Genomic DNA, 26,688 nt, shown 5'->3' with positions numbered 1-26,688 from the left:
GCTTGTTGCATGTGTGGGCAACCAGTGTTAGAATCCAGTGGTTTAGTTCATTGCCCCGTCCCAATGCCCCTTTTTTTTTCCTGATTGTTTGCTTTAATATTTTAAATTGTAAAAAAAAAATTTTTTTTTTCACCTACACTTTTTTTCTTTGGTGATGCATTGAGCATGACACATAACATCTCAGTTAAAATATTCATGAACCTGTTAACTTAACTTAAGTATCCGACATTATAATTTTCAGACGTTTAAGTAAAAGTATTTTGTCTTTAAATGTGTATATATATTAATTATAATGAACATGTTGATAGATAACTAGAAGAATAGAGTAAACCTTATAGTTAACTACACAATGAAAGGTGAAGGAAAACAAAACAAGCTCTATTTTGATTACATATATTTTTGTGTTTCATTACATATGGCAGGGCTTGAATTTCGGTGCTGGATTGTGGGGATTGCGCATAATTTGACTTATTCCTGCAGTTTCCGCACTTGTAACGTATGAAAATCCATCAAATATTTAAATGTGAAAGATGCTCGAAATAGATGAAGGTATGTGTAATTTGCACATGCTTTCGAGTCTTACAATATTAAACATTCAAGTGCTCAATTTGACTGTGAGACCCTTTTTTGTGAGCTGCCTCACACCCAAAGCGTGCATACATAGAGATGTGTCTGAGAGCGTGCTTTTATGGGTAAATGGCTAAATGCATACAAAAATTTGTCAAAGTGTCCCTCTTGAGTATTCTTGTAAACGGTTGATTTCTACTAAACATTGTCGGTATACAGGCTATTAAGTTAATGTAAACAGTTGAGAAACAAAACTTGTGTGTAACAGTTTGATCCGTGAATGAGGTCTTAAAGAGACAGCAACCTAAATAAATCTGCTGCTCTTGTCATTAATATTTATTTATACATTGAAGACTGACCAGTGATATTTTAAAGTTAAATAGATTAATTTTATTCTGTGTTAAAAATTTAAAACAGTTAATTTTAGTTGTATTTTGTTATTGGATTTGTTTGTGCCATTAGTTCAAATAAATTCAATTCAGAGTTTGAAAGTTTATATATATATTATATATATATATCCTCACCATATAAATATGAATCTCCAACATTATAAATTGTTAAACACAAATACACTGGGTGACAAAACATTAAGTTTGGATGATTGTAGTTTAAAAATATGTCTATAAAATACCCAAACTCAAATTAAACAAATCCCCCATTTTCACCCCCATTTTCCAAAATGAAATTCAGGCCCTGTATGGACACAAACTTTTTTCACATTTTCTTTTTTAACATGGAAAAAAGAAAGTCACACAGGTTTGGAACAACATATGTGTCATGGATAGACCAGGCTTTCCTGTCTCTCTCACACACACACACAACACACACACAACACACACAACACTATCTCACCAGCTTTATGACCATCAACTTCAAACATTAAAGCATTGTTGAGTTTTATTATTTTTATGTGAGTTGTGCTCTGTTCACGGATTGGATTATTTTATTAATTATAGTTTTTCACTTCTGAAAAGTATAAAAGTTAAAACAAATTGTACTTGACTGTTCTCATTTTTAGTAGGGAATAAATTCCATTGTTTATTGCTGATTTTAAAGCTTACTGGAATTTACATAATTTGGATATCTACAATTCTGCATATAAATACACAGCATAAGATTGCCCTCTCTGTATTAGTCGTGGCCCCCAGTCGAAAAAGAAAAGTAGAATCTCCCCTAGTTCATACAGAGTACACAAGCATTAAACAAGTTTTCCTGCTGCAGTCAAGGTAACCGAACGTGATTTGCTCGTGCTCTCCATTCCTCCCCACCTTGATGTGTGTCTAGTTGCGGCTTTTCAGTAACAAAGTGTAACTGGCATCTTATTTGATTTCCCCTGCACCCTGATTGGATTTGAGATGGTCCTGCTGTCTCCCTCCAGCAGCTTTCCAACAAAGCTGCAATCTCTTTAACGGCAGCTGATAGATATGATAATGCCGCCCAGCTTTATTGTGCACTGACTGAAGGGCGAAGAACAGGCATGACGTTCCCCTGTCAAAGTGCCTTTCTTGCTTTTTCTGTTCCCTTCCTTTCACATGTTTTATTTGTTTTTTGGTTTATGGCTTCTATAGGATGTGAGGTGTTAAAGTATGGTACCTCCCGCTGAGCGCTCATTTACGCACTTATCAATGGTTCATGTAATGCATCTTGTCGTCTTTGATCTTGTCGTCTGTTTCCTTTTTTTCTTTTGTGCCTCTGCTTACTCCTCCTCTCATCTAGGTGGAGTAGATCTTCACCATTGTTATAAATTCATCACCTCTGCTTTTTAAAGGAACAGTTGACCCAAAAATTCTTACAAATATGTGACTTATTTCTTCAGTGGAATGTAAAAGGTGAATATTTGAAGAATATTTTGATGTGAAAGAGGACTAAGGCTATCAAGCTCAAAAATGACACACAAAAAAAGCTACATAAAAGTGGTCCAAAGAATACTGTACAATTATTATTAAATCCTCCTATTATTAAATATAATTTTTTTTTTTTGCCGTTCATGAGTGAAGTCTGATTTGTGAATAAATCATCATTTTGAATCTAAGAATCTTTGAATTATACTCATTCATTCATTTTTCACATATCTGCATATGAACTACCTTTATGATACTTCTATGGTACTTTAGTGTCCTTTCAAGAGTTTGAAGGTCTTTATTCATTGTGATTTCATGGAAAAGGGCAACCAGTGTGGCCTTTAAATTTCTCTTTTTATGTTCCATGGAGGACGCCCTCGTTTTGTTCCAAATCCATTTAATTTTGTGTAAGTGATGACACAATAAAAAATTTTTGGCTGACCTATTCCCTTAAAGAAGTATGTATTCAATCTGCACTTAAATCTAAACACTTGATTTTTCCAGCAGTTCCTCTACTTTTGTAGTCTTGAGCTGAACGTTGTTTAATCTTGCTCTCTTATTCCACCCATAAACAGTGAGTGATTTATGAAAGCTGTCATAAGCTATCCTTTGCGTTATGCTCACGAACACAAATCCGTCAAATGGTTCCCACTCCACGGCAAGATATATGAAATGGGTGGAAACTGATTAGCCCCATTGACCTGTCGCTGTGCCGTGAGCGGCCTATTTTGTCCTTTTTGCAATCTGTCACATCAAACGTAAGCTTTTTCCCATATTCAGAACAGAAGTCTAATTTTGTTACATCAGCAGATATAATGCACAGCAGTAAAAGTGCTGCCTCGGAAGATGGAACAACTTGCGTTCGTTTTCTTAAGCCCTGCTTCAGCAGCTTTTATGAAGCGTCCATTAAATCAATACCTAAAGAGTGAGAGCGGTTTAATGCCGACCTGTTTAACAGATACTTATTTTCAATGAAGTAATTAAGGGACCATTTGGAGTGCAACCTGCTCCCCCTAGCAGCCCTTAAGGACTGTATTTCCTTAATTAACAAATATCAAGCCTAATTGATTAGCCACTTGCAGGTCACACCTCATAAAGTGGGAAGCTATCCAGGGGTTATGATTGTAGTGACCCAGCTTTGATAGAAGCTGTCAAGTTCTTCTGAGTGTGATACTGAAGAAGATCAGTTTTCTGTTCTTACTCTGAAGTGCCTTTTACAGTGTGCTGGAGCCAATGTCTGATCTGAAACCATTTTGCACGTTTAAACCATAGAGAAACTAAATCTGCATTGCCCCCGAAACCATGCAGGTCTTGCTTCTTGAATCACTAACTTGGAAGTTTTCTGAAAATTAGTTTGGATGTTAAAAATTCATTGTATCGTTGTTATAAATTCATTGGTGTGGATTGGATTTCTTAGTAGTTTTGGTGGTTCCATCAAAAAAGCTCAGAATGGTAAAAAAGCACTGAATTAAATTTATTATTTATAGTGCATGCTGAACTACACCCTTAAGGCTTGTAAATGGCAACTGCAATGTTGTGTTTTTATTTGTGAGTAGGTCAGTTGGCCACAGCTGAGGCCAAGCATACCAAAAAGAAAAAAAAGGTTTTTGGTAAAGATTAGGAGAAACTATTTGGAGAAATTAGAAAAACTGAGATTAGAACAAACCTTTCCATTCAGTGCTGTTTTTCAAATGGTCTTTTAGTGTAAAGTGTACCACAGCCTGTTGGTGTTTAGTTCGACAGCTTTTTAGTTCGGTGAAGTTCAACCATGTATTTGATACTCAGCTTTGTTTATTCTGCCTTATTTTGCAGTGTATTCTGGGATCTGTACTGTGCAGCTCCAGATCGACGGGAGACATGTGAACATTCCAGCGAGGCCAAGGCTTTCCACGACTATGTGAGTTCCTTTTTTATCCACTACGGGGTTGAGTTAAACCTGAAGTTCTGCTGTTGGGGACTGCATTAAGACGTTTACTGTCTGTTTACAGTAATCAATGCTCTTTGTCAGAATTTTTGGGTAATTTCTGATAGAACATATGTTATGACTTTGTAAAGCTTTTTGGGAAATTTCTTAATATTTACAAATATCATCGTAAATCTGTGGTATCTTTATTTGATGTACCTTTGGTTATAATAAAGTTCTGGCACAATAACCCAGATTCTCAAAGGGATAGTTCACCCACAAAAATAATTTACTAACCTCCATATTGTTCCGAACTTATATGACTTACTTTCTGCTGTATAACAAAACAAAAAATGTATATTTTTTGATCCACAAAAAGAAAGTCAATTTGGCACCAACATCAAGATTTGTGGTTTTGCATTCTGCAAAAGAAAGTGAAGGCTTGGAATAAGAAGGTGATGGACACAATTTAAATTTTTGGGTGAACTATCCCTTTAAGGCCGCAGGATTAAGAGAAGGCTGGGCTTTCATGGGTCACTTTTGAAGGTCTGCACCATGACCCTTTTGACCTCTTGATCTGTGGAAGAGCTTTAAGTTCGTAATGGAGAACTGGAGTAGCATGTGTGGACAACCCTGGAGCTCCACCAGAAAAGGGAGTTCTTTGTTGACGCGGCTTTCCAACTGCAAATGACCATGTTAATGTGACCACAAACACTGACCCTTGCTCAACGCTTGGGCTCGGTCTTGAAGAGTTTGAGTGTTAGCGCCTGTATCTACAATTTGAAGAGTACATGGGGACCTCTTTCCCACTCTGCATGTTTTCTTTGGCAGAAATTTAGCGTCAAATATAAATTGTGGAAATATCTTTTACCCGCCACATTAGCAGTGTTAAAACCTTGTGAATACACTCCAGTGGAGGATAATATGTCAAAGATTATATGAAAGTAACTATGATTTACCACTAACTGCTAGTACTGGAGTCTTACCTGGGCCAGATCTCGGGCCTTGAGTCCTGAAAGGGATTATGCGTCTATTCTTATTTCAGACATTTACTTCACTGGACTTGCTAGCAGAGAACAGTTACAAGTTCGTGCCAGCTGCCTGCTGAAGTTTCAACCAATTGGAATCCGTGTGCCTGTGTATGGCCTCTATAAGATTAATTACATGGTTAATTAAACGCCATGCTTAATTAAGTCTGACGTGTGTTCAATTAATCTATACGCCTAATCATTTCTAACACCCAATGGACACCTGGGATTGTCAAAATGAGTGTTCTGACGACCCCCTCCTCTGCACGACTGACCACCCGTGCTCTAAGTTGATGCGGCTATTGTGAAACAGGCTGTCCGCTCCGATTGACTGTTTGAAATGCTCTGAGCCCTTTTCTAAGTAAACTCCAGCTCAGTTTCTAAGCTTTGCTACTGGACCTCAGGGACTCGGGGTGAGTTTGAAAGGCTCAGATGTCCTGCCCCTGAGTTCTGGTCTGAGGATTAATGGCCGGTTTCCCCTGACCTTTAACCTTCAGCAAAGTTCAGGAGGTCAGAGCATATCCGGTCTGTGTTGTGTCCCGTTCCAAATGTTTTCCCAAATCTTTTCATCAGGCTATTAATCTCCATTTGGCTTCAGAATGTTGCATCCAGTGGACTAATTTTGGTTGTGGGGTTTTTATTTAATTGGGCTTGGATGAAGTGAACACGTCAAGTTCGTTCCTCAAGGGATACACTGTGCCACTGAATGATTTTCCTAGCCGTCAACTCTCGAGCCAATGGCTGGCCACTTTTCGGAAGACCTGAGGCTAAATTCTGTCTATTTTTTAGGCTTTTGTAGACACCAGGCTAATGTTGTGTGAAGAGTCTTACGGTGGAGGTCGTGATGAGTTTTGGTGGTGATGGGGGTGGTGGAGATGGAGGACGAGGAGGAGGCAGTGGCGTCAGTCCCATGGGTCACTCCAGACCTGTCTCCGTCTGATTAACTTCAGCTCTGGGATCCCCGTGGACCGGCCGCCCCATCAAGCCTGCTATCTCAGGCAAGGCTGATAACAGTGCCCATTCCCTAGCGTGTCAGTGGATCAGGGGGAGAAAAACAAGTGGATTCCCATGAGTCAAATCCTCCTCACTGTCAGCGCTGCAGTTATATTGGCTTCTGCAAGTCAGGGCTTCAGTGGTGACTAGATTTTTTTGCAGTTGTAGAATTAAAACCATCATTTTTTTTATTATTGTTTTTGTAAACTTCCTAGTGGTGGAATTTGGGAATACTCTGACTCTTCCATCTTTTTGTCTACCATTCTTTTCTGTCTCTTTTTTTTTCCATCAAGTGGCCAGTGATGCACATTGCGCAAGTAAGTCCTACAGTTGGGAGGAAAGATAATGGGATATAACATGCAAATCTTGAGATCTGTGGAATCTGGTTCATAACTAATCCGAGGATTGCTATAGGATTGTGTCTCTGGCTGGGCTCCCAGAAGTGGAGAGCCAGTTCCCCAAATCCAGGCAGCAACTAGTGCCACCAAGAAACCCTCAATACCACATTTGTACCAGACAGACCCATTTTAAATAGACAGGGTCATCTGGAAATACGACAGTGTACTTATAGGCAAGCTATTGATTGCTAATCTCAGTTATAGAGTAAATTAATCATTTAGTCCAATATGAGGGTTGCTTACTGTATAGAAAGAAGGGAGAAGAGAAAAACATTAAGGAAAGGAAAGCAGGATATAGTGGTATGCATGTTTTGTGGGAATGACGTGTGAACCTGCTCACTGCAAATCTCCTAAAACTCCCAGAGAAGCCTGTCTCCCATCAGAGCCTTTGTCTAAACCTCAGTATTAAGTTACGCCAGCAGAAAGGTGTGCATGTTTGTCATGTAATTTTGCATGTGGAGTTGCTTGTAAACAGATGAGTTCATAACTATTGTTGTGATGAGTGATTTGAAAGATCTAATCCTTTATTTTCATTTCCAGATTGCCGTCGGAGCTGTTGCCTAGTAGTTTATTTTTTTTTAGTTCAGATAGTGCCTATTCCAGTTTTATCTAGATTGTAACCTTGGTTCTGTGAAAGGTCTAGTGTTGTTCCCATGCAATAATTAGAAACAAGCTTTAACATTTATTAGAGTATTTGTATTATAAATGATTCTATATATTGGTTGATACTGTATATATGTTTGCTGGCATTGGATAATAATTTTATTGTGAATGTGCTATATTTACATTTAGACTTTTGCTGTCACATAACTGGGACTTCATATGAATCAGAATGCATGAAACCGTTAAAGAAACACTGCATTTTAATCACTACCCAAACAAAGATGCCGCATGAACAGTTTTTGTATAATTTCACAATTATACAAAAAAAATAGATATTTTTGTATCATTTCAAGTTAGTTTATATAATTTCACAATTTAAAGCAAAAACTATATGGTCTGACTTTAGTTTGAGAAACTGTACTTCATAAATTATCTGCACGAAACATAAACGGCAGACAGGCTGAATGAGAATGCAAATTCACTCTCTGACAGCAGGTGGCGCTTATTGAAGAGCAGCGATGATACCGCTGTAAACACAGCAGCGCTGCGCTTATGACAGAGATGGGGACTCGAGTTTGAGACTCGGACTCGAGTGCGACTTAAGTCGCACAAACAGTGACTTCAGACTCGACTTGTGACTCGTCCTCGAAAGACTTCAGACTCGACTCGGACTCGAGCTCCGGGACTTGTGAACAATGTTAATTTTTAGTAAACGTCAGATGAGCTCGCTGTTAGAGTTGTGACGTTCGCGAACGAACCGATTCTTTTGAACGGCTCATAAACATGAACGATGGGAGCCGAGTCACGGCTGGAGGGGAGCCGTTCTTTCTGTCGCTCTTTTTTCCTATGCGTGTTTCAGAGCGCGTGTTTCACACAGATGCACACAAATGAGCTCCTCCGCGAGACAGAACAGTTATAGGGGGAGGGGCGCACCCAGCGCAGGCCAACCCTTTATAGCGTGATGATATTAGTTATTAGTTGTGCACGCATCCTTCACGTGAGTACTCCAGTGGAAAAAAACCTGCGTGCCTCTGTCATTGGGTAGGAGCGGAGCCATGACGTTTTGCACAGATATTCATTGCAGCCCACTTTGTTATTGTTCATTGACTTGAAGGGGCTGATGTCCTATTTGCAAAGTTTACAGTAGTAATAGTATGTAGACATTTCCATTTTATTTATTCTCATTTTATCTATTTTAAATATTTTTGGTTCTCTATCAAAATGTTCTTGTGTGATAACAATGTTCTTGTGTGGAAGTGTTTGTAGTAAAAGCTGTTTTGCACAGAAATTCACTGCAGCCGGCTTTGTTTTTGATGTTTATTTGTGAGTAGGTATTGTATGAATAACATAAGTCAGCGTAGCTTTGTTCATTCTTAAGCCAGACAAGAGGTGTGCAGCTATACAGCCAGGACAGACAGAAGGCCATTACTGAATCCATAAATGCAAAATACAGATATTAACTTAAAAGTAATGCATTCTTGGTGTTTTGTTGGTAGTTGATATTGTATGCTAATAAATAGAGTTGTCATAATAACATATTACATGCTTTGAATTCCTTATATATAGCTATGCAGTGTTCTAAGCAGCTTGGATGGGTCGCTGTACGTGATGCAACATTTATTATAACCAGAGACTTAATATAATAAAGAGACTTGAGACTTGACTTGGACTCTAGCTCAGAGACTTGAGACTTGACTTGGACTCTAGCTCAGAGACTTGAGACTTGACTTGGACTCTAGCTCAGAGACTTGAGACTTGACTTGGACTCTAGCTCAGAGACTTGAGACTTGACTTGGACTCTAGCTCAGAGACTTGTGAACATCTCTGGCTTATGAAACTTCTTTTATATGCATAATACGGAGGCAAGATTAATAAAAAAGACTGTCAGTTCCCCTCCATTCATATAAACCCCCACTTCCATTCAGTGTTTAGAATTTTCATTCAATTTTTCATGCAATGTGAATGGTTAGCTTGCTTTGCCTGCTACAGTATTTTCTGCTCTCTGCATTGCGACCTCTGCCAGGTATGAGATGTAATCCTCATTATTCTTTTATCATTACTCTTCTGTTTTTATTTAGCCATTATTCTGGCATTACCTAGCTTACCCATCCACATTGCTTTGATCCCAGTACACACTTACCAACCTAGTGGAAGTTTATCATCAGAGACAGGGCAGGTTATGAACACACAATATAAGTGACAGATGAGCAGCAAATCATCTTCCTCTGAGACCGTACAGTCATCGCAATGTTGGCATCAGATCACATTATTCAGTGGAAAATTATTAGAAATTAATCGTAAGCTTGTAAATACATCAGTATTCTCCAAGTATGCACACTTTTTGACTAGTTCAGAGTAGTTGCGTGAACAAAAATAAACCGCAGCAGATGTGACTGAATATGAAAGCGTGTTCTCATTCTATTCAAAATATCATACATTACCGGTTTGTTTATTTTGCACTTCTGAAATTAAGAAATTACTATCACTGCAATCAAGTTTTAACATAACTGTGGTCAAATATTGAAGCTGGAGTCTTTATCTTTCTAATGATGCACAGTTTGTCCTGATGAAGAGTTTGATGTTTTAAAGTGCTATGAACGTAAATTTCCCAAAGAAACGGGTCAGGCAAACCCAAAACCAGACCTCCTTTAATGGATAATTCAACCCAAAATTATAATTTTGATCATTTATTCAGCCTTGTGTCTTTCCAAATTTGTGTAAGTTTAGTCCATTTTGGAAAGATGTAGTTTTGGACCTCCCTAATGTCACCTAACCATTCTTCTACCTAAAGTGTCACGCTCTGATTTCCCCATCCCACCATGTTCTGACAGAAACACTGTAGGTACATAATGGAGGCTCTTTTCTTGACCCTCAGCAATGTTAAGTTGCTCTGTCACACCATTTAAATTAGAATATAACTAACACCAATTTCAGCCGTCACATATGCCTACATGACAGACATGAGTGTCCCTGAATGACACACTTACAAGGCGGAAAACTTGGATAGGACGGAAGAGCGACAGACGAACATGTTTTTGTTGCGGCATCTTTTGGCAGCGCTCTGCGTCATTGAAAAGACGAGTGGAGGAACAGGTGGTTTAATATATCCTAGCATTTCAAAAGTGGAACGTGAATAAGCATTGGTCATTGTCTTCGTCTTTCTTGTTTCATGCGCTTCCAGGTGGTCCTGATGACTAATGTGTGACTGTGATTTTGAATGTGAGCTACGTGCCGCTTTTCTCCTCTCAATCCGAGCTGTTCTTACTTCATCAACTGCCCTAGCATTCACCTGTCTGTTTTTTCCCCTTTCGTATGCTTTTTAAATTTCTCAAAAGTGCTTCCCATTCTCTTGCCCTCAACGAGAATTACCAGCTTTTTGAAATATGACAAACAGGAATCAACCTTAAAGGAACGAGCAATTACTCACACATTTTTCACTCAGAGACTATGCCATTGTTCACCTTCATCTTCCTCTTTGTTGATTTCCCAGCTGAAAAAAAAAAACAGGAGACGAGCATATGTTGTATTTTGGATGCAGGTCCCCAGCATGAGGTGCTAGCATACTAGTGTCCCCACTAGGCTTCTCGACTAGCTTCTAAGACTTGTTTCATCAGGTTTCACATAGGCCTAGCTATGTTGGTTCGCCAGCTAACCGAGCATGGAAATATGTTAAAAAGATGTTGTTTACTCTTTTACCACCCCTTTTCTGACTTCAAAGAGTTCATCAAGCTTTTATGACTTTCCTGATCTGTGATGTGTGTTTAAGTGTGAAATGAGGTCTAAGGCTGTTTGTTTTGTCTAGCCATAAGAGACATCAAGAGTTACTTTGACCCTTTGTTTGTTGTTTACATTTCAGACCGTCTGGATATAGAGGACAGATGTAGGGCAGAGTAATTTATTTGTTATGAACTTTGACCATATCTTGCTAGATATTTACCAAGGTCTGAAGATTAAGTAGCGGAAGGGCCTTGTTTCATCTTGAAGAAATGACCTGTTTGTTATTCATCCTATACCATTGTTACTTGTCTTATTAGCACTGTGTTTTTATTGTCCCTTGGCTTGTATGTACTGCTTTGTGTCCTTTACTGTGTGTTGTAGCAATCGCCATGATAGCCGATACATTTTCTTGTAAGTTGCTCTGGCGAGGCGGCGTTTGCCAAGAAAATAAATGAAATTTAAATGTCATCTGTCTGGAGGAGGTGTGACCTGAACTCCATCTGAATTCCCACAATTGCAAGTCTCCCTCCCTAGTGCTGTTTTAATCTAATCTCCGTTGTTACTTTGAAGATGGTCGGCCAACCCATATTTAGGTCCAGAGATCCTCACAGAAAATTGGAACAATTACAGGCATTAAATGAATAAAACTAGTGAGTTTCCACAGGCAGTGTTGTTGTAGCATCACCACTGTCGTGCAATGTGGCTTTCCTGTTAATGTTGCTTAAGGTTTTGACTGATAAACAAGACATTTTATCATTGCCGGCATAATTTATGGTATGCTTTTTTTTCAAGCTGCCTTTGATTAATCCCGACATTTGTGTACGATAATCGCATTTCGCCCCCTTAGTGACAGTCACTCAAACTTTAATGCTTTTTGACCATGGTAATATGAATTAATAGTATAAGAATATAATCATGCAAAACAAATGACTGCTAATATATTTGAAACTAAAACCATGACGTTTTTAAATAATTTTAACATCATTATATATAGCTATTAGAGATGCACCGAAATGAAAATTCTGGATAACTTTGCCGAAAACCTAAAATGGTTTATAATTATTTTTTATTTTATTGAATAATACAAAATAATTTAGTAACATGTAAAAAAAATTTTTTTACGAAATATTTTTAATTATACAGAATTTATAAAACACGAGCCAAAAAAAAATCGCCTTATTATTGAAAGTAACTCAATAAAATTGGACAGAAAATATGTTAATATTAAAAATCAATATATAATCCTTACACAGTTCTATGCAACAGAATCCGATAGAACTGTTTTTTTTTTTATATTACCCAAATAATGTATAGCCATACAAAGCTATTATTATCAGAGCATGTGAGCATAGCATAGTGTCACGGGAGGGCAGCGTAATTTTACCAGCATAGCCCAGTACATCTGTACTACACCATGTAACATTACAGTAGTGCTAATGCAAACAGGAACAAGAATACTACATTCCTGTCGGCGCATTATTTGAGCAGACTTTGCTTTTCTGGTAAGCATGAGTGGAATGCACATTCAAATAGCAAGGCATCACACCATGCGGATAGAGGGAAAGTGAAACTTGCACACTGAACACTACGGAGAGATGCGGCGTGCCAAATATGGCATTTCCTGTTTTCAGACGATAATTATCGGCGGCCAGAATGTCGGTGCATCCCTTATAACTACCCATTTTAGAGAAATAGTAGTTAAAGATTAAGCTACATAACATACGGTTGGGCAGTTGTGCAGTCTAGCAGCAAATATTTGAATATTTCAACACAACCAAAGCTTAAAATGAATAAGAACTTTTTGCATAGGCATATGGACCTTTGTTGGAAAATAAGGAACTTTCCGGTTTGTCGTTTGTTGAAGATCTTGAAAAAGTGACATCAGTATCTAATCGTTTTCAAACCTCCATCTTTTTTTTCGATTTATGAAAACATTTGTGGCGTTCTTGGTGACCTTCACATTGAAGGTTATCAGGGTTAGCTAGGGCAAACAATGAATTAAAGTATTTCTCCTTTGACTGACTCGCTCTTCCATCTTGATCTATTCTTCAGAAGCGGGAGGTGTTTGCTCGCTTTCTGAGCGACGCTTCAGATTCCTGTTTGCACTGCTGTGGGTTTCGCCCGAATAAGCCATCTGCTTCTTCTGCAAGTGTCAATACAGAGACCGCAGTGGTGTGTTTTTCTCATAACCTTGCAAGGGGGTGTGAATCAAGGGATACCACAGTTATTCCAAGTCTTTCTATTTCATTTCATCTCTCTTTGTTGCACTAGTGGTGGGCAGCAATGGAGGCTTTGAGGTTAGGTTAGTAGGTCCCACAGCTGGCATTTACCACGTCTGGCTCTGTTGGCATGGTGGGCCACCCTTCTCCACTCTGGTGTCAAGTGCCGGCTTGGTGCAATGAAGTAAAACGGTCCATTTGTAATACAGTGGTGAGCTCTGGTACAAGTTTCAACAGGCTTCCATGGATTGTGGGGAAAAAGCCACAAAACTAGCATGAATCCCTCAAATCAAGCTTTGTCTTTAGGTTCCTGTAGATTGGATTTACTTAGACCGCATTTATGACTGGAGATTACGTTATTTGATTTGGGTGGAGTGTTTATTTTTCCACTTTTCACCTCAGCGCACACATACTACAGTGTGGTGGTGAAAGACACATGGTTCATCGTCTCTGTCTTGTTGCTGTAATGGCTACTGTGGGTCTATTTCCAGACAGTGAGCCTAATGCAGAGTAATTATTATTTTTATACCATGTGCTTCCAGTGGCTTTGACTAGAAGTCAAAATGGCTCCCCACTGACCGGCTGATTACCTCTGAGGCCGTGTCCACACCTGCCTCCAGTCGTACCTTGGCAGAGCTGTACCCCGCTGCCCCAGCGACAGAATGAAGGGGCTTAACCGGGATGGTTTTTTACATGTCTTAATTGCCACATTCACAGCTTTCACTGTCTCAACATTTCACAAGATCCTTTCTTTCTTCTGTGTTTGCTTTCACAAAAAGTACAATTAATTCTCTGACATTCTTTGAAGTACTGTGGAGGAAGCATTTATTTTAAAGTGTCATGGTATTGCCATTTGGTACCATAAATGTACCATGGTAGCTTTTTTCTTTCCTGTATGATTGCTTGCTTTCCTGTTTCAGAAGTTACACCAGCTAAAATTCCCACGCTATTATTTTGTTATTATTACCTTGATTTTATAGACATGTACCACAGTATTTTTCTTTTCATTTCCTGAAAAAAGTCATTGTTTTCATATTACCTTGATGTCTTTAACGTACAGTACCATGGTATTTTCACTCTTTTCCTTTTTCTACTTTTTTTCCCCCATGGTATATTAACTGGACCTTTTTGGATATGTATGTTATTGTTATTTCCCCCTTTTCCTTCTTTTTCTTGTTTCTTTTCTTTTGTCCCTTCTTTTCCTTTCTTTCATTGAGAACTATGGAAAATGTATTATGGTAATCGTTCAACTACTATGGTGTACAACAGAATGTCATAGTATTACTTTTTTATTTGCAACTTCAGGGCTCGCACAATTTCAAAATCCCTGGTACCCCTTTGGGCAATCATTCTTCAGATTTTAGTAGCCAAAAATGAATATGAACTAAAATGGGAAAAAAATAATTATTGGCAAATCCGCATGATCAAAATCGTCAGTGATTTGTACTTTTCCTTGAAATAAAATATCAAGAGAGTAGGAGTGGAACCGATCACTAATCTCAAATCTTACAGATTTTAAGTTAAAAACTGGATCATTTTTCATATGAGCAAAAAAAAAAAAAAGGATTTATGTATTCCTTTATTATTATTATATAAAATACTTATTTAAAGAACTCACTACTTTGATACTACAGCAAAAACAAGTAGTATGAGGACAAACATTATTAAAGACAAGTGAACATCAGTTATACAATAAGAAGAAATGAACAAATTACAAGCATAGATTATTACAGTATAACTAAGTTACAAATAAAATGAGATCCAGCAGTAGTATTCAGGTACAGAAATCTAATTATCTCATGTTAAATAACACTGCATAGTGTTTACTGTATAAATTAAATAGAGATTCATCTTTGTTAAAGTTGTGTTTTGTTGTTTGAGTAACATTAAGGACATGGACAGCAGCAGGTATTTATTAAAATCTTTACCCCTTTCTCAAATCGAGCCGAACTGAACTTTCCCTAACAAAAATGACCAAACGTATCATGGTATTACCTATCTGACACCATGGGTTTATCATGACCCCTTTTGCTTGCTTTTTTGCATTACCAACAGATGCCAATACTGTATTGCTGTATTACCATGCTTTTTTGATGTACCATGGTATTGCTATGGTATTATTGGAAGTATCTTTGAGTACAATATAAATACAATGGTGCATCAATGTAGTACTGTTGGAAGTTTTTTTTTTTTTTATGTCTGTTTGCTCTAAAATCTTCTGGGTTTATAATCCTGTGAGAGTCTGGCACTGACGGCTCTGTTCACAGAACTAAAGATGCATCTGTCTCTGAGCTGATCAGGTGTGCTCAAGCCGGTGTGTGTGTGTGTGTGTGTGCTTGCATGCATGTTGAAGCCACAGCTGCATTGTTGAGTTATAATGCTCTCCTCAGTGCTTTTGTGCTTTGTCGTCTCGCTTGTAAAAACTCAATATGGCTTCTTTATCTTTACCTACATTTGATTGCTTTGTTGTTAGTTTAATCTCATGCATTATGCTAATGCCTATATTATTCTATAGTCATGCCACACACACCTATATAAGTGAAATAGATTTAGCATAGATTTTCGTTTCTTGAGTATAGGGCTTTTAGTTGTTTATGCGTCAGATATTGTGGCATCTGTTCTTCTTCATGTCTTAACTCTGATATTCTTTTTGTCTTGTGTGTCTCTCATCCTCACGCTCTTTTCTCTTTTGGTCTCATACCTCTGCTGTGTGCTTTGTCAGACGTACATGATCGAGTGTTCAATAACTGCTGCAGTTTATAAAGGCTACGGGGTCAGACAAAGGTCACGGGTTCTTCGGCTGCCAATCAGAAATCTCGAACCGCCGCTGTCTGAAATGTTCAATCACACCGTGCCCTGAAAATCTGACCTGGTGTTGTTTACCAAATGTGCATGTGCCTTGGTTTTCCCTCAGTTTGGTTAGTAGTGATTGATTATATCCAATCCAAAATCCAATCAGTCTTTAGTCACCTGAATTGTATTCACTATTTAGCGTGTCTGCATATGGAATTAGCTAGTTAAAACTGTAAATGCAATTTACGTGTGCAAGTTGATGCTATATTAACTCTTTTAAAGTAACAGAAATAACATTAGCATGAATAGAATGATTTTACTACATCCGACAGTATGCATAGACAGTTTGTCACGTTTTTTTTTCTGAAGCAAGCCACTGAGGAAGAGGAGGGTGATGAAGAAGGGCAGTTGACCTGATTTTGGGGGGCTGTGGAGGCTCTGATAGTGGTGTTGTCAGAGGGTTTGTAATCCAAGGGATGCACTGTCAGATTAGAGACTGCCCCATATCACAAGACGGCAGAGGGGAGGGCGGGAAAGTCACTAAAAGGCTCAGGACAGATCAACTGCTGGGGAAGGTGGCTTTTCACTTATTTATTTCTCTCTGGTTATTTATTTAATAGCTTGTTAATGTCTTTTATTATTCATGTGCATGTTGGTTATTGGTTTTGAAATGAAATGAAGACATGTTTTAGTTATTTTGTAATAATATATTTATAATATCATTTGTATCATATATATGATTACTTATAATTTCACATTGATGTACGTAAAAGTGTGATAATATTTTTAGTGTTAGTAATATAGATTTTTTATGAATTATAATATAATTATAAAATTTAAAGATTTTTCAGATTCTCTTGCTCATCATTCAGAAAGTTTGTTGATATATTTGATGGTGGCAATAATTTTACCTACTAATAGAAAGTCTGATGAGCATAATTTATAATATTCATTATATTTTATAATAAATTACTTTATAATAAGTTTTATAACAATGCATTCTTTGATAAATTAATCCAGTTTATTTTTGGGGCCTAGCTGTGACTGAAAATCAAACCAAAATATATAATGCATCTGTGCAGCTTGCATTTTTTTTGTTTATGATCTAATTTAGTTGAAATGCAGCTTCTGTCTGCTTTAGTATATATTCAGTTTCCTGTTGCGTGGCACATTTTCAACTCCTTGTCTTTTTAATTTGTTCGCTGATTTATCACGGAAGGTTATTAGTGCATGCTGCAAAGTAAATGTTTGTTGGTAATAAGCGTCCCAACATGTCGTAATGCCCACCCAAAATAAAGGGTTTGACACTGCTGGAAATTGTGTTTAATTGCACTAATTAATTTGAGCCTGTGACTGCCAAATCTGATTTTTCAACAACGATATGTGCTAGGCTTGGCATCAAAATATTAATAGGTTGTAATTCTGATAGTAATACTATGTTTCCTGTTGTGGCTTTTACTTCACAAATGTAATTATTTGGCTGTGGCATTATTTTGGTTGATTGAAATGACTCTGGATTATAATTATTATTTCTTGGCCTGGTTGTGAGACTAATTAATAGTGTTGACATCTGTTACCGTTCACAGTTTATGATGTTATAATGGTTTGAAAAACATTCTGTGATGTGCATGACAGATTTGATATATCATAATGACCCATGTGATATTACAAAAACTTTATTAGATTATATGTCTAATATAACTATTTTTCTAGATTTATTACCCCACAAATATTTCCTTAAATTTATGGCTAAAAGTTATAATAATTATTAGGCCCGGGTGGTGTGACTTTTAACTGTAATGGGTGAAATAATATTTTAAATGGTAAAAAAAGTTATATTGAAAAATTGTTTTTTAATAGTGCTATGTGAAACATTTTAGAGTTGATTATCTTGGGAAAATAACTATATTCTTAAATATACTATTATAATACCTCACACCATTATAGAAGATTTTGGTCATACCACCCACTACTAAGATTAATTAAAAAAAAAAAATAATTAAAAAAAAAAAAAGTATATATATATATATATATATATATATATATATATATATATATATATATATATATATATATATATATATATATATATATATATATATAGCAAACAAAACAAAAAAAGCTCTAATATCTTACATTTTTGCAAACTGTGAGGGTTGACCCACCAGATAAGGGAAAAATAGAGGAATATTGACTTTCTCTGAATGTCCCTCCGCTCTTTCTCCTGTTTGTTCTCTCAGACTTTCCTTCTCTGTTGCTATCTCTCGTCTCTCCCTTTCTCCATGCAGAAATGATTTCCATTTCCGAATTAATGAGGTTCAGCTGAACCAAAATCTCTCTTTCTCTTCACCCAGTCCCCCCCTCCCCTTCATCACAGGTTCATGCACAAATACACACTGGCGCTCGCAAACTTTGTCAGTTTCAACATTGCATACCGTCTGCAGAAATGTGTACAATTTTGAGATATGTATACAACAGAAATAAATATTTATTTCATATTTGGAAATGCCTCACGTTTGTCTATCACGAACATTGTGTTCGTCTCACACCATTTAGGTTTATTAAGCCAACTATGGTTTAAACCGATTAAAAATACAAAAAAAAAAAAAAACTGATTGGCGCATTAATTATTGGCAGTTAGCCCTGCATGTGTATGTGTGCATGTCTTGTGGTATATCTTTTTAAATTTAGATGTCAAAACCTGAGAAAAAACAGGTTTTCTGTCTCATGTACAAGCTTTTTTTCTTCCATTATCAGGTTTTTATTTCTTTCTGTTGTCGTTTTGATGTAAGCTTAAAAACCAATTTAAAAATGAAAAATAAATATTTTTGATAGAGCGAGTTACATTTTTAGATAGCTAGTCCCCTTGTCCACCCCAACAGGCAGAAACTCTACCTAGTTTTGGTTGAGCTGTGGTATTAGCAGGTTCAATTTGTTAGCTTGTTTTTGCCCGCAATCAATATACTGAATTAAAATAAGGTCATAATTAACGTAATACAGTTTCTAGAACGTTATAACTATATGTTTGAAAACCATGTTCCTGGTTGTCCGTCACTTCCTTTGAATTTGAATTTTGCTTTAATGTCAAAGGGAGAGGCAGCGATTGGTCAATAATCTGCTAAGTAGCATCGATTCAGAGCGTTTAGTTCCTCTGTGTAGCTACTTTGGTTGGGAAGCTAATCAATGCTGTTGAATGGGGGCCTCAGCGATCAGGGATTTTCTACTCCATGCACAGTGCGGTCACATCGTTTGTCTTCATTTGGCGTGCCATTATTCTCTAATGGGCTTCATCAGAAGGAAAAGGTTAACACACCTAGCCGAAAGGATTACCGACATAAAGTAGCCAAGATTATGAGGCATTCACATTAATCATTTGTGATGGATGCATGCTACTCTACTGCTTTTCCATAATAATATGTATCAGTTCTTAATTTTTCCATTTTCGTTCTGAGATCACAGAAAAAAGACAGTAAGATTCCCATTTAGATTTCTCTAAATCAGGGTTATTGAAACTTTCAAACTAAATTTAAACATTTGTCAAAACCAAATCTGCATATTTTTGGCTTTTTTATGGGGGCGGGGGGGGGGTTATTATCACCTGGCTATGGTTACATTTACCTTGCTGAATTTCTTAATTTGCATTAGTTTAATGACAAATTTAAAGCTTATTATCTAACTTTGGATGCTTCATGTTGACTTTATATTGTCATGCAGTATTAAAGGCTCTTTGTACCTGAAAATGTAGAGTTACTGTCATTCTGGAACTCTTTGTCAGTTCTTGGCGCAAAAAGGTTCAAAACCCCTGCATGAAACGTCTTAGTTTGACTAAGCTTCAATACTCGTGAAGCAAAAAAATAAAAAAAATCAGGTGTAGGAATATTGCTAGAAAACATTTCCTCGGCAGAGGACAATATCAATTAGCAATTTTCTAGGAATGCAAGCAGACAACCCAAGTAGGAAAGCACTTTATGGATTTCATTAAAGTGCTGTCTATTGTCATGGAAGTTAGATGACTGTGTGCTTAAGTGTTTTATTATCTGGAGATGCTGAGCGGAGGTTGAATTTTACAATGGATCGCAGGACCCCCAAATTATCCACCAAATTCAGATCAAGGTTACTAACTGCTGATTTTCAACACTGAGCTGCACCAGTGTTTTCTTTGGAAATGGAAAGGCTGTTAACATCTTTAGGAAGTGGTTCTTCAATCTACTACCCTTGTTCTTACCCCGTCCTGTTTGGTCTGAAAGATAAAGTCACTTCCTCTTCCCTTTGCTCTGCTCCCTTGCACCCTCCTTCCCTGCTGGGTTTTATTGGTGTTAGGAGTTGTCCATCACTGCTCTCGCTGTTTGAAGTGCTCCAGTCGTATATCACCTCCCTTTCTTGTTGGATGTCCTCCCACTTCCTGCAGGGTTCTCCAAGACTTTTTGTGTGTGTGTGTGTGCGCATACCTGACTGTGAGCACGGTTTCTCTACACTCTATTTCTCCAGTCACTCTTAAACACACTTCCAAACACCCACGCGGTCTACACCCCTGATATCTTTACTGTGCGTTTCAGTTGTTTATAAACCCTTAGTTGATAATTGTGGTCAGTTGAGGTGATTTCACTCTGGTTTCTTCCTTCCTTGCATGTTTTTCATTATTTTTCATTATCCACCTTCCATACATTTTTCCCCATTAGTCAAAGTGTCTGTAAGAGCCTATTTACTTCACTTTTTGCTTTACATGTAGTCTTTGTTTTTCTTAATGCTGTCTTTGTCCTTGTAAAAAAAAAAAAATCTGCACTCTCTCTCTCTCTCTCTCTCTTTCGCTTCATCTCTCGGTTGAGGACAAGGAGGTGAAAGCCAAGCGGATTACAGTGGCAGTTTAATCTGTTTTTTTTTTTTTTTTTTTTGCACTTTTCTGCAAGTTTATGAGACTGTGAGGCCGAGGGTTGGGGGGAACAAGAGGTCAGAAGAGTGTGGAAGGGAACAGAGTTGGTATAGGACCCTATGTGAAACCAAACCCAGATCTGTGCCGGAAGAGGATGGTAGAGGTGGGTGTGACGCTGGACTGTGGGCATGCAAGCAAGGGATCCTAATACTATTTTGTTACTAATTTGTTTTCATCTGTACAGGCATATTGCATCCGTGGCTGTGCATTGTATAAAGAATCATTGGATCTTGCTAAAATAATTTTTTAGTTCTGTAAACCTTTTAAAAGGATAACACCAACAATTTCTTGTGATTTAATAGATATGATAGATTAATATGTTTTGCAGAAATTGGATGAATCTGTCTCTCATATCAGATACCAGTCATTGATGTGAATCACAACCTAGGTTTGATTCTACAACCATACATATGCAGATGAGTCATGCTTCACATTGTTTTTGAAGCTGTTGCGTTTTAAGATGCAGTGTGAACTTTTTAATAGTTAAACCTTTTAAATGTGCTTCTCTCGACCTTGTATTCTTTTCCATTTTTGTAGCCTGTCCAACTGTCTTCGAATGTAAGAATGTGTTTTAATGCGAATGCACCCCTAAGAAATGCACCTGTTTAGGTGAGGTCAACTCAAAACCAGCCTAATTACTTAATGCAGTTTGTTATGGGAACCCTTCAAATAGCCAACTTTTAAAACAAGTATCACTAGTCACATAGTTAATATGACTAATGAAAGCCTAACTTGACCCTTTTACTAACAAATGTTGACACCAATTTACACTACTGCACTACCAATTTGTCTAGAAAATTTCAACCGCCACAAAACGTTAGTTATATAGCATTTCTGCATGCAAACCCTCAAATCACAACTTGGGAAATTAATACAAGGGCCGTTCCAGTGTAATGATTGAAGCCATACTGTTCTTCTGACAAATCTATCCAGCTTCCTAACCATCACTAAAGCCCCTTTCACACTGCCATTCCGGCAAATACAGGGGTAAAGTGTTCCTGTAATTGTTCCCTGGTAGCTAGATTTGGCACTTTCACACTGCCAGTGATGACCTGGTATATGAGCATGCTTTCACACACAACCCTTGAAGATCCCGTAACGACACGTGACATCAGCGCGTGACGTGTAATGTACGAGTCGACAACGCTTGGCACATTATACTTTCACTGAAGCAAGCAAACGATCTCTGAGTCAGCGCGGAAAGTGAGGAACTAACTGATCTCTGCTTCATTACAGTTTGCACATATGTTTTCGTCGCGAATGTTGATCTTCCTTCAAAACAGCCGGTAAAAGAGTCGCGCAAAAACGCGCGTCATCACTTCGATACGGAATTAGATCTGGCTTTTGTTCACACAGCGCTCGTTCCGGATCGATTACCGCAATGTTACTATGTCCCCGACCCGGGTTCGATTCGGTAATCAATTCCGGGACGTGGTTGCTTTCACACAGAAGGCGACCAGGCAATGTTACGGGAATATTGCGGGTCCGACGTGCAGTGTGAAAGGGGCTTAACAGAATAGTTGTCGAACAAAGCGTTAAAGCTCATCTCACTCCCCACCTTCTTTGATGTGACTCATATCACTGCTACTTTCATCAGCTCTCCCCTGCTGTGCAAATGTAGAGGGAAGGGGTCCCTCTTCCAATGGGATTACATTCAAACTGGTACTTGTCCAGTGACGTTAAGGTTTTTGAAAAGGGCTTAACTAACCTCCACTCATGGGAGACTTCTGGAGGTTAATGTGGGCTCTCGGATTGTTTGCCTTGCAATTAACATGCTGGATGGCCCTATGGGGGGGGGAGTCAAGAGCTGTAATAAGTAAGAAACAAGAAGTTATGCAACTGCATCTATGGATGCAGTTAGCTGCATTAGGCAGTGTTTTCATTATATGAAGGAGAGGCCACCAGATCCTTAGCTTTTTAAGCATGAGAGGCTACTTATGTATGAATCGTTTGTGTGCTATTTTCTTTATTTTAAATGACAGGTTTACTACTATTCCTGAGCTGGACAGACTTCTTAGTCCCTTGAATTTGGAGGTGTTGTGGTCATTTGGAGCTACGGACAAGAAACCAGATGTCTGGACTAGTGGTAACATCTCACTTTTCAGGAACGCATAGTTTGGAGAAAAAAGTCTGGAACCAAGCATTTTGAAGTCAAGTCGAAGGGACAGTTGAGGAAAGTCCCTATTTCATGTATTCTAACTTGTTGACATCTTTTTCAGAGGTCAGTGGCCTTCTTGACACGGTCCCTCCAGGAGACCTTATTTTAGCTGGTACCAGGTGCACAGTGTTCTAGGCGTGTTACATGATACTGAGCGAAAGGAGAGGGGATCTGCATGCAGTTCTCTATTGAGATAGGGCAGGATGCTGGGGCAGATGGGTTGGAGTGTACTGGTGGAGGGTGTCTGAAAGGTCAGGTGGAGGGCGTAGGGTGCCAGGAATAGGGGTGTGAGATGCCTACTGTGTTTGCTGGCTCTGGGAGGGCGTTCTGTCAATTTTCCAGTCCATGCCACCCCTGACCTCTCGGTGTCCCATTTGATGAACAATGGTGGGTCAAAGAAGGGCAATGCTTCTTTTCTCCCTCTTATCCTTGTGTCCCACTCTTGTCGCTTTCTTAAATCAATTCGCATAGTCTAATTTTGCCAATATCTATGTGTATTGGTTTCTTATCTCTCCATCCCACTTTGACTCATTCTACCTCTCAAAAATACAGCGTTCTCTGGATCCGAAATGCCTTAGGGACAGAACACAGACAGGACCTGTCACCATGACAACGGCTTCTGTGAGATGCCTGACACCCAGACTCTATTGTGGGAGGGGGTGGTGAGAGAGATTGAGAAGAGAGAAGGGAGGGTGTGGAATCAGACAACCCCATTTCCCCCCCCTGGTACTTTGCAGTTTTCTTGTGTTCACATGTAGAATTAGCATAAAGACAGAATGTAAGAGATACAGAACAGTATATCAAGATTAGAGCGAATGGCTGGGAGTTTGCCGGACACATGTCCTCTTGGTGTCCCAAGGGTCTGAATGCCCATTTATTGTTTGAGGACTGGATCAAACCCACATCAATTTCCCCATTCTATTGCTGAACACTTTGACCGCAAATATTTAGTTTCCAATCTCACTGTAATCACATTACAGCACAAGTGAAGTTGCATTCCATCCATATTTCCTACAGGGATAATGCAATTAAAATGAGCTCTGAAAGGATTAAGTCGGCTGATCTTAGTAGTAGTGTTGTAGTTCCTCTGACAGAAATGATCACTATTAAGTGAAGCTGTTGACTCAGTGCAGCATCATGGCTTTTGTGTACCTTTTCTGTAAAGATGTGGTGGGATTTGCAGTGCATTGTGGTCAGTATACACATACAAGAATGATAAAGCTTTAGATGCACATTAGTTCATAATGCATGTTGTTTGTGTCATGTACCATGAGAATCTTACTAAAAAGAAAGTGCATTCGATTATGTGCTAAAAGTACCTTTCATTCGTTGTATCCACTTATTGTACCACTCCATTGAGGGCGACCTTTGTTTGCATGAGCTACGAGACCTCTTTTAATGTAATATTGTTTATTTCTCCGAGGAGAATAGATGAAGAGTAGCCTAGCATGTGCTGGGGCATGAGACTGTGTTGAGATATTTCTGTGAGGCTGTTTATTTATTGATGGGATGCTAGCACAGGTTAGCATGACATGCACACGTTTGCACACTGCTGGTTGGAGAAAAGCAATGTGCTCGAGCTCCCAAATGCCCCTTCTTCTTCAGCAGCTGTGATTGTAAGAATTTAGGTGCTTTTGATTCCTTAAGAGGACATTTTTTTGTATACTTTTGAAGATAGGTTAGCATTAATGCTACCACATCTATCAACTAGGACTGTCGCGGTAACCGCAATATCGCAATACTACGCTATTGACCAGCAAACCACAGAGGAATACAAGAACCGCAGCAACCGGGATTTTTTCTTTTTTAGTTATGTAATAGGGCTGCACGATGTGTCGTTTAAGCATTGATATCGCGATGTACAAATCCACGATTGTCACATCGCAGGATGTGCGATGTAGGCTGTCGTAGTTGATCCGTTATTCATTAAACGTATGGGCCAGCTGCTCCCCGGCCCTCGACGAATGTGATACACGAGAGAGACAGAGAGAGAGCGTGAGAGAGAGAGAGAGAGAGAGAGAGAGAGAGCGCGACAGAGAGTGATCGAGCGAGCCGTCTTCAAACAACATGAGCGCTGTCTTGCTCTCTCTTCCTCGCGCATATTAATCAATTGACACGATGGTGTCGATGTTTAAATCATTTAAAATGAGAATGTAAGTGTGCTCACCCCATTTTTGTTTGTAAGAAAAAAAATAGATTAGATTTCATATCGCAATATATATTGCAGAAAAATAAAATATCGCAATGTCATTTTTTCCCAATATCGTGCAGCACTATAGTGTAATGCCCATCTCGTTTTACACTTCATGCATGTGGACTGAATATTTAACAAGTTATTAATGATAACAACCATGCTGATTTGTACAGAGGATCTGTATATTTGCACTTAACAAGCCTAAACGGACAGTAAATGAGAGCGAGATCGACTGAGCGTGTGTGATTACCAGCGTGTGTCATCCGGGCCAAGACGTATATTTTTGTGAAAATAGGTTTTCGTGTTTAAGGAAAGCGAAATCTTTTTCTTGGCATCAACACATTGCTGGTCAACTGAGCCTTCTAAAGTGGCGCTCAGTTAAAATGATTTAAATGGCGTGTTTCATTACATTTTTCTTGGAATGAATGAATCAGCAATTTTGAACATGTAGTTAAATGACTGTCCCTTTCCACCACCGTGTGGCGCAACAATCTAACTGCACTGACTGACAGCCCATCTAAAACGCACACGGGGAAATATCTATAGAAAGTCTCTTGTCCAATCATAGTAGAAGATCAGATTAGAACTAACTGTTATACATATAGGCTAACAATAGCCTAACGATCTTATTTCCAGGTTCATGTTCAGTTATGTGGACCGTTATTTTGTCATTCTCTTCTGTTTACTTCACTTCCTGTTTCAACGCTATTTGGTTTTGGTTTCATTATTTTCTGAATATGGCCTCATTAGCTATATCGTAAAACATACACATATAGATTGTATATCTATATATATGCATACCGCGCTACTGAGCCACTCAAAATTGCGGCAAGGGAAATTCACTCACTGCAACAGCCCTACTATTGACAGTTTTATAACTTCCAATGGAAGTAAAGAACTTGAGTTATTGTAGATGGAAGCCAGATTCGACCACTGGGTGGGCTGACCACTGTTGGCCACAGCCGGGTTACAAGTTGGCTGACTCTGTTTCAGTGGTTTCACTCACAATCTGCATAAAGGGATTGTGGATTTGGACATCTGTGGGAACCCAAAGCCACTTCAACCAGGCTGAAGCTTGAAGAATGGAGAAACTTGTTTGGGCACTTGATGTGTTATGTCTGCTTTTCCTTTGCCTAGACACTGTGTTCTTGTTACCTACATTATTTTTACAACAGCTTAATTCTTCTCAGTTTTTTCTTATCATTTTTCATCTAGGAATTCAACCTGCTCAGTTTTTTTCCTTGATTACATTTCTTTTTTGTTGGTGCCTCAAGCGCAAAGGTCCAGCGCTACAGACCCTTCATTGTCTAAGGAATGTTCATGTTTTCCCTTCTTCAAGCCCCT

General features: G+C 38.4%; 1 protein-coding gene across 1 annotated transcript in view; it reads left to right on the top strand.

The window, feature by feature from the left end:
* The window catches only part of LOC113070299 (single-stranded DNA-binding protein 3-like), a 60,491-nt gene that overhangs the window by 17,530 nt on the left and 16,273 nt on the right, over positions 1–26,688 (top strand). Inside the window, exon 4 of the mRNA XM_026243540.1 lies at positions 4,221–4,305. Within this exon, the coding sequence (XP_026099325.1) occupies positions 4,221–4,305 (85 nt within the window). The remainder of the gene's footprint in view (positions 1–4,220; positions 4,306–26,688) is intronic.

This window comes from Carassius auratus, unplaced genomic scaffold, assembly GCF_003368295.1.
Source record: "Carassius auratus strain Wakin unplaced genomic scaffold, ASM336829v1 scaf_tig00003710, whole genome shotgun sequence".
Lineage (NCBI taxonomy): Eukaryota > Metazoa > Chordata > Actinopteri > Cypriniformes > Cyprinidae > Carassius > Carassius auratus.
Note: the sequence above shows the minus strand (reverse complement) of the source record. Positions and strands in the feature narration are given on the sequence as shown.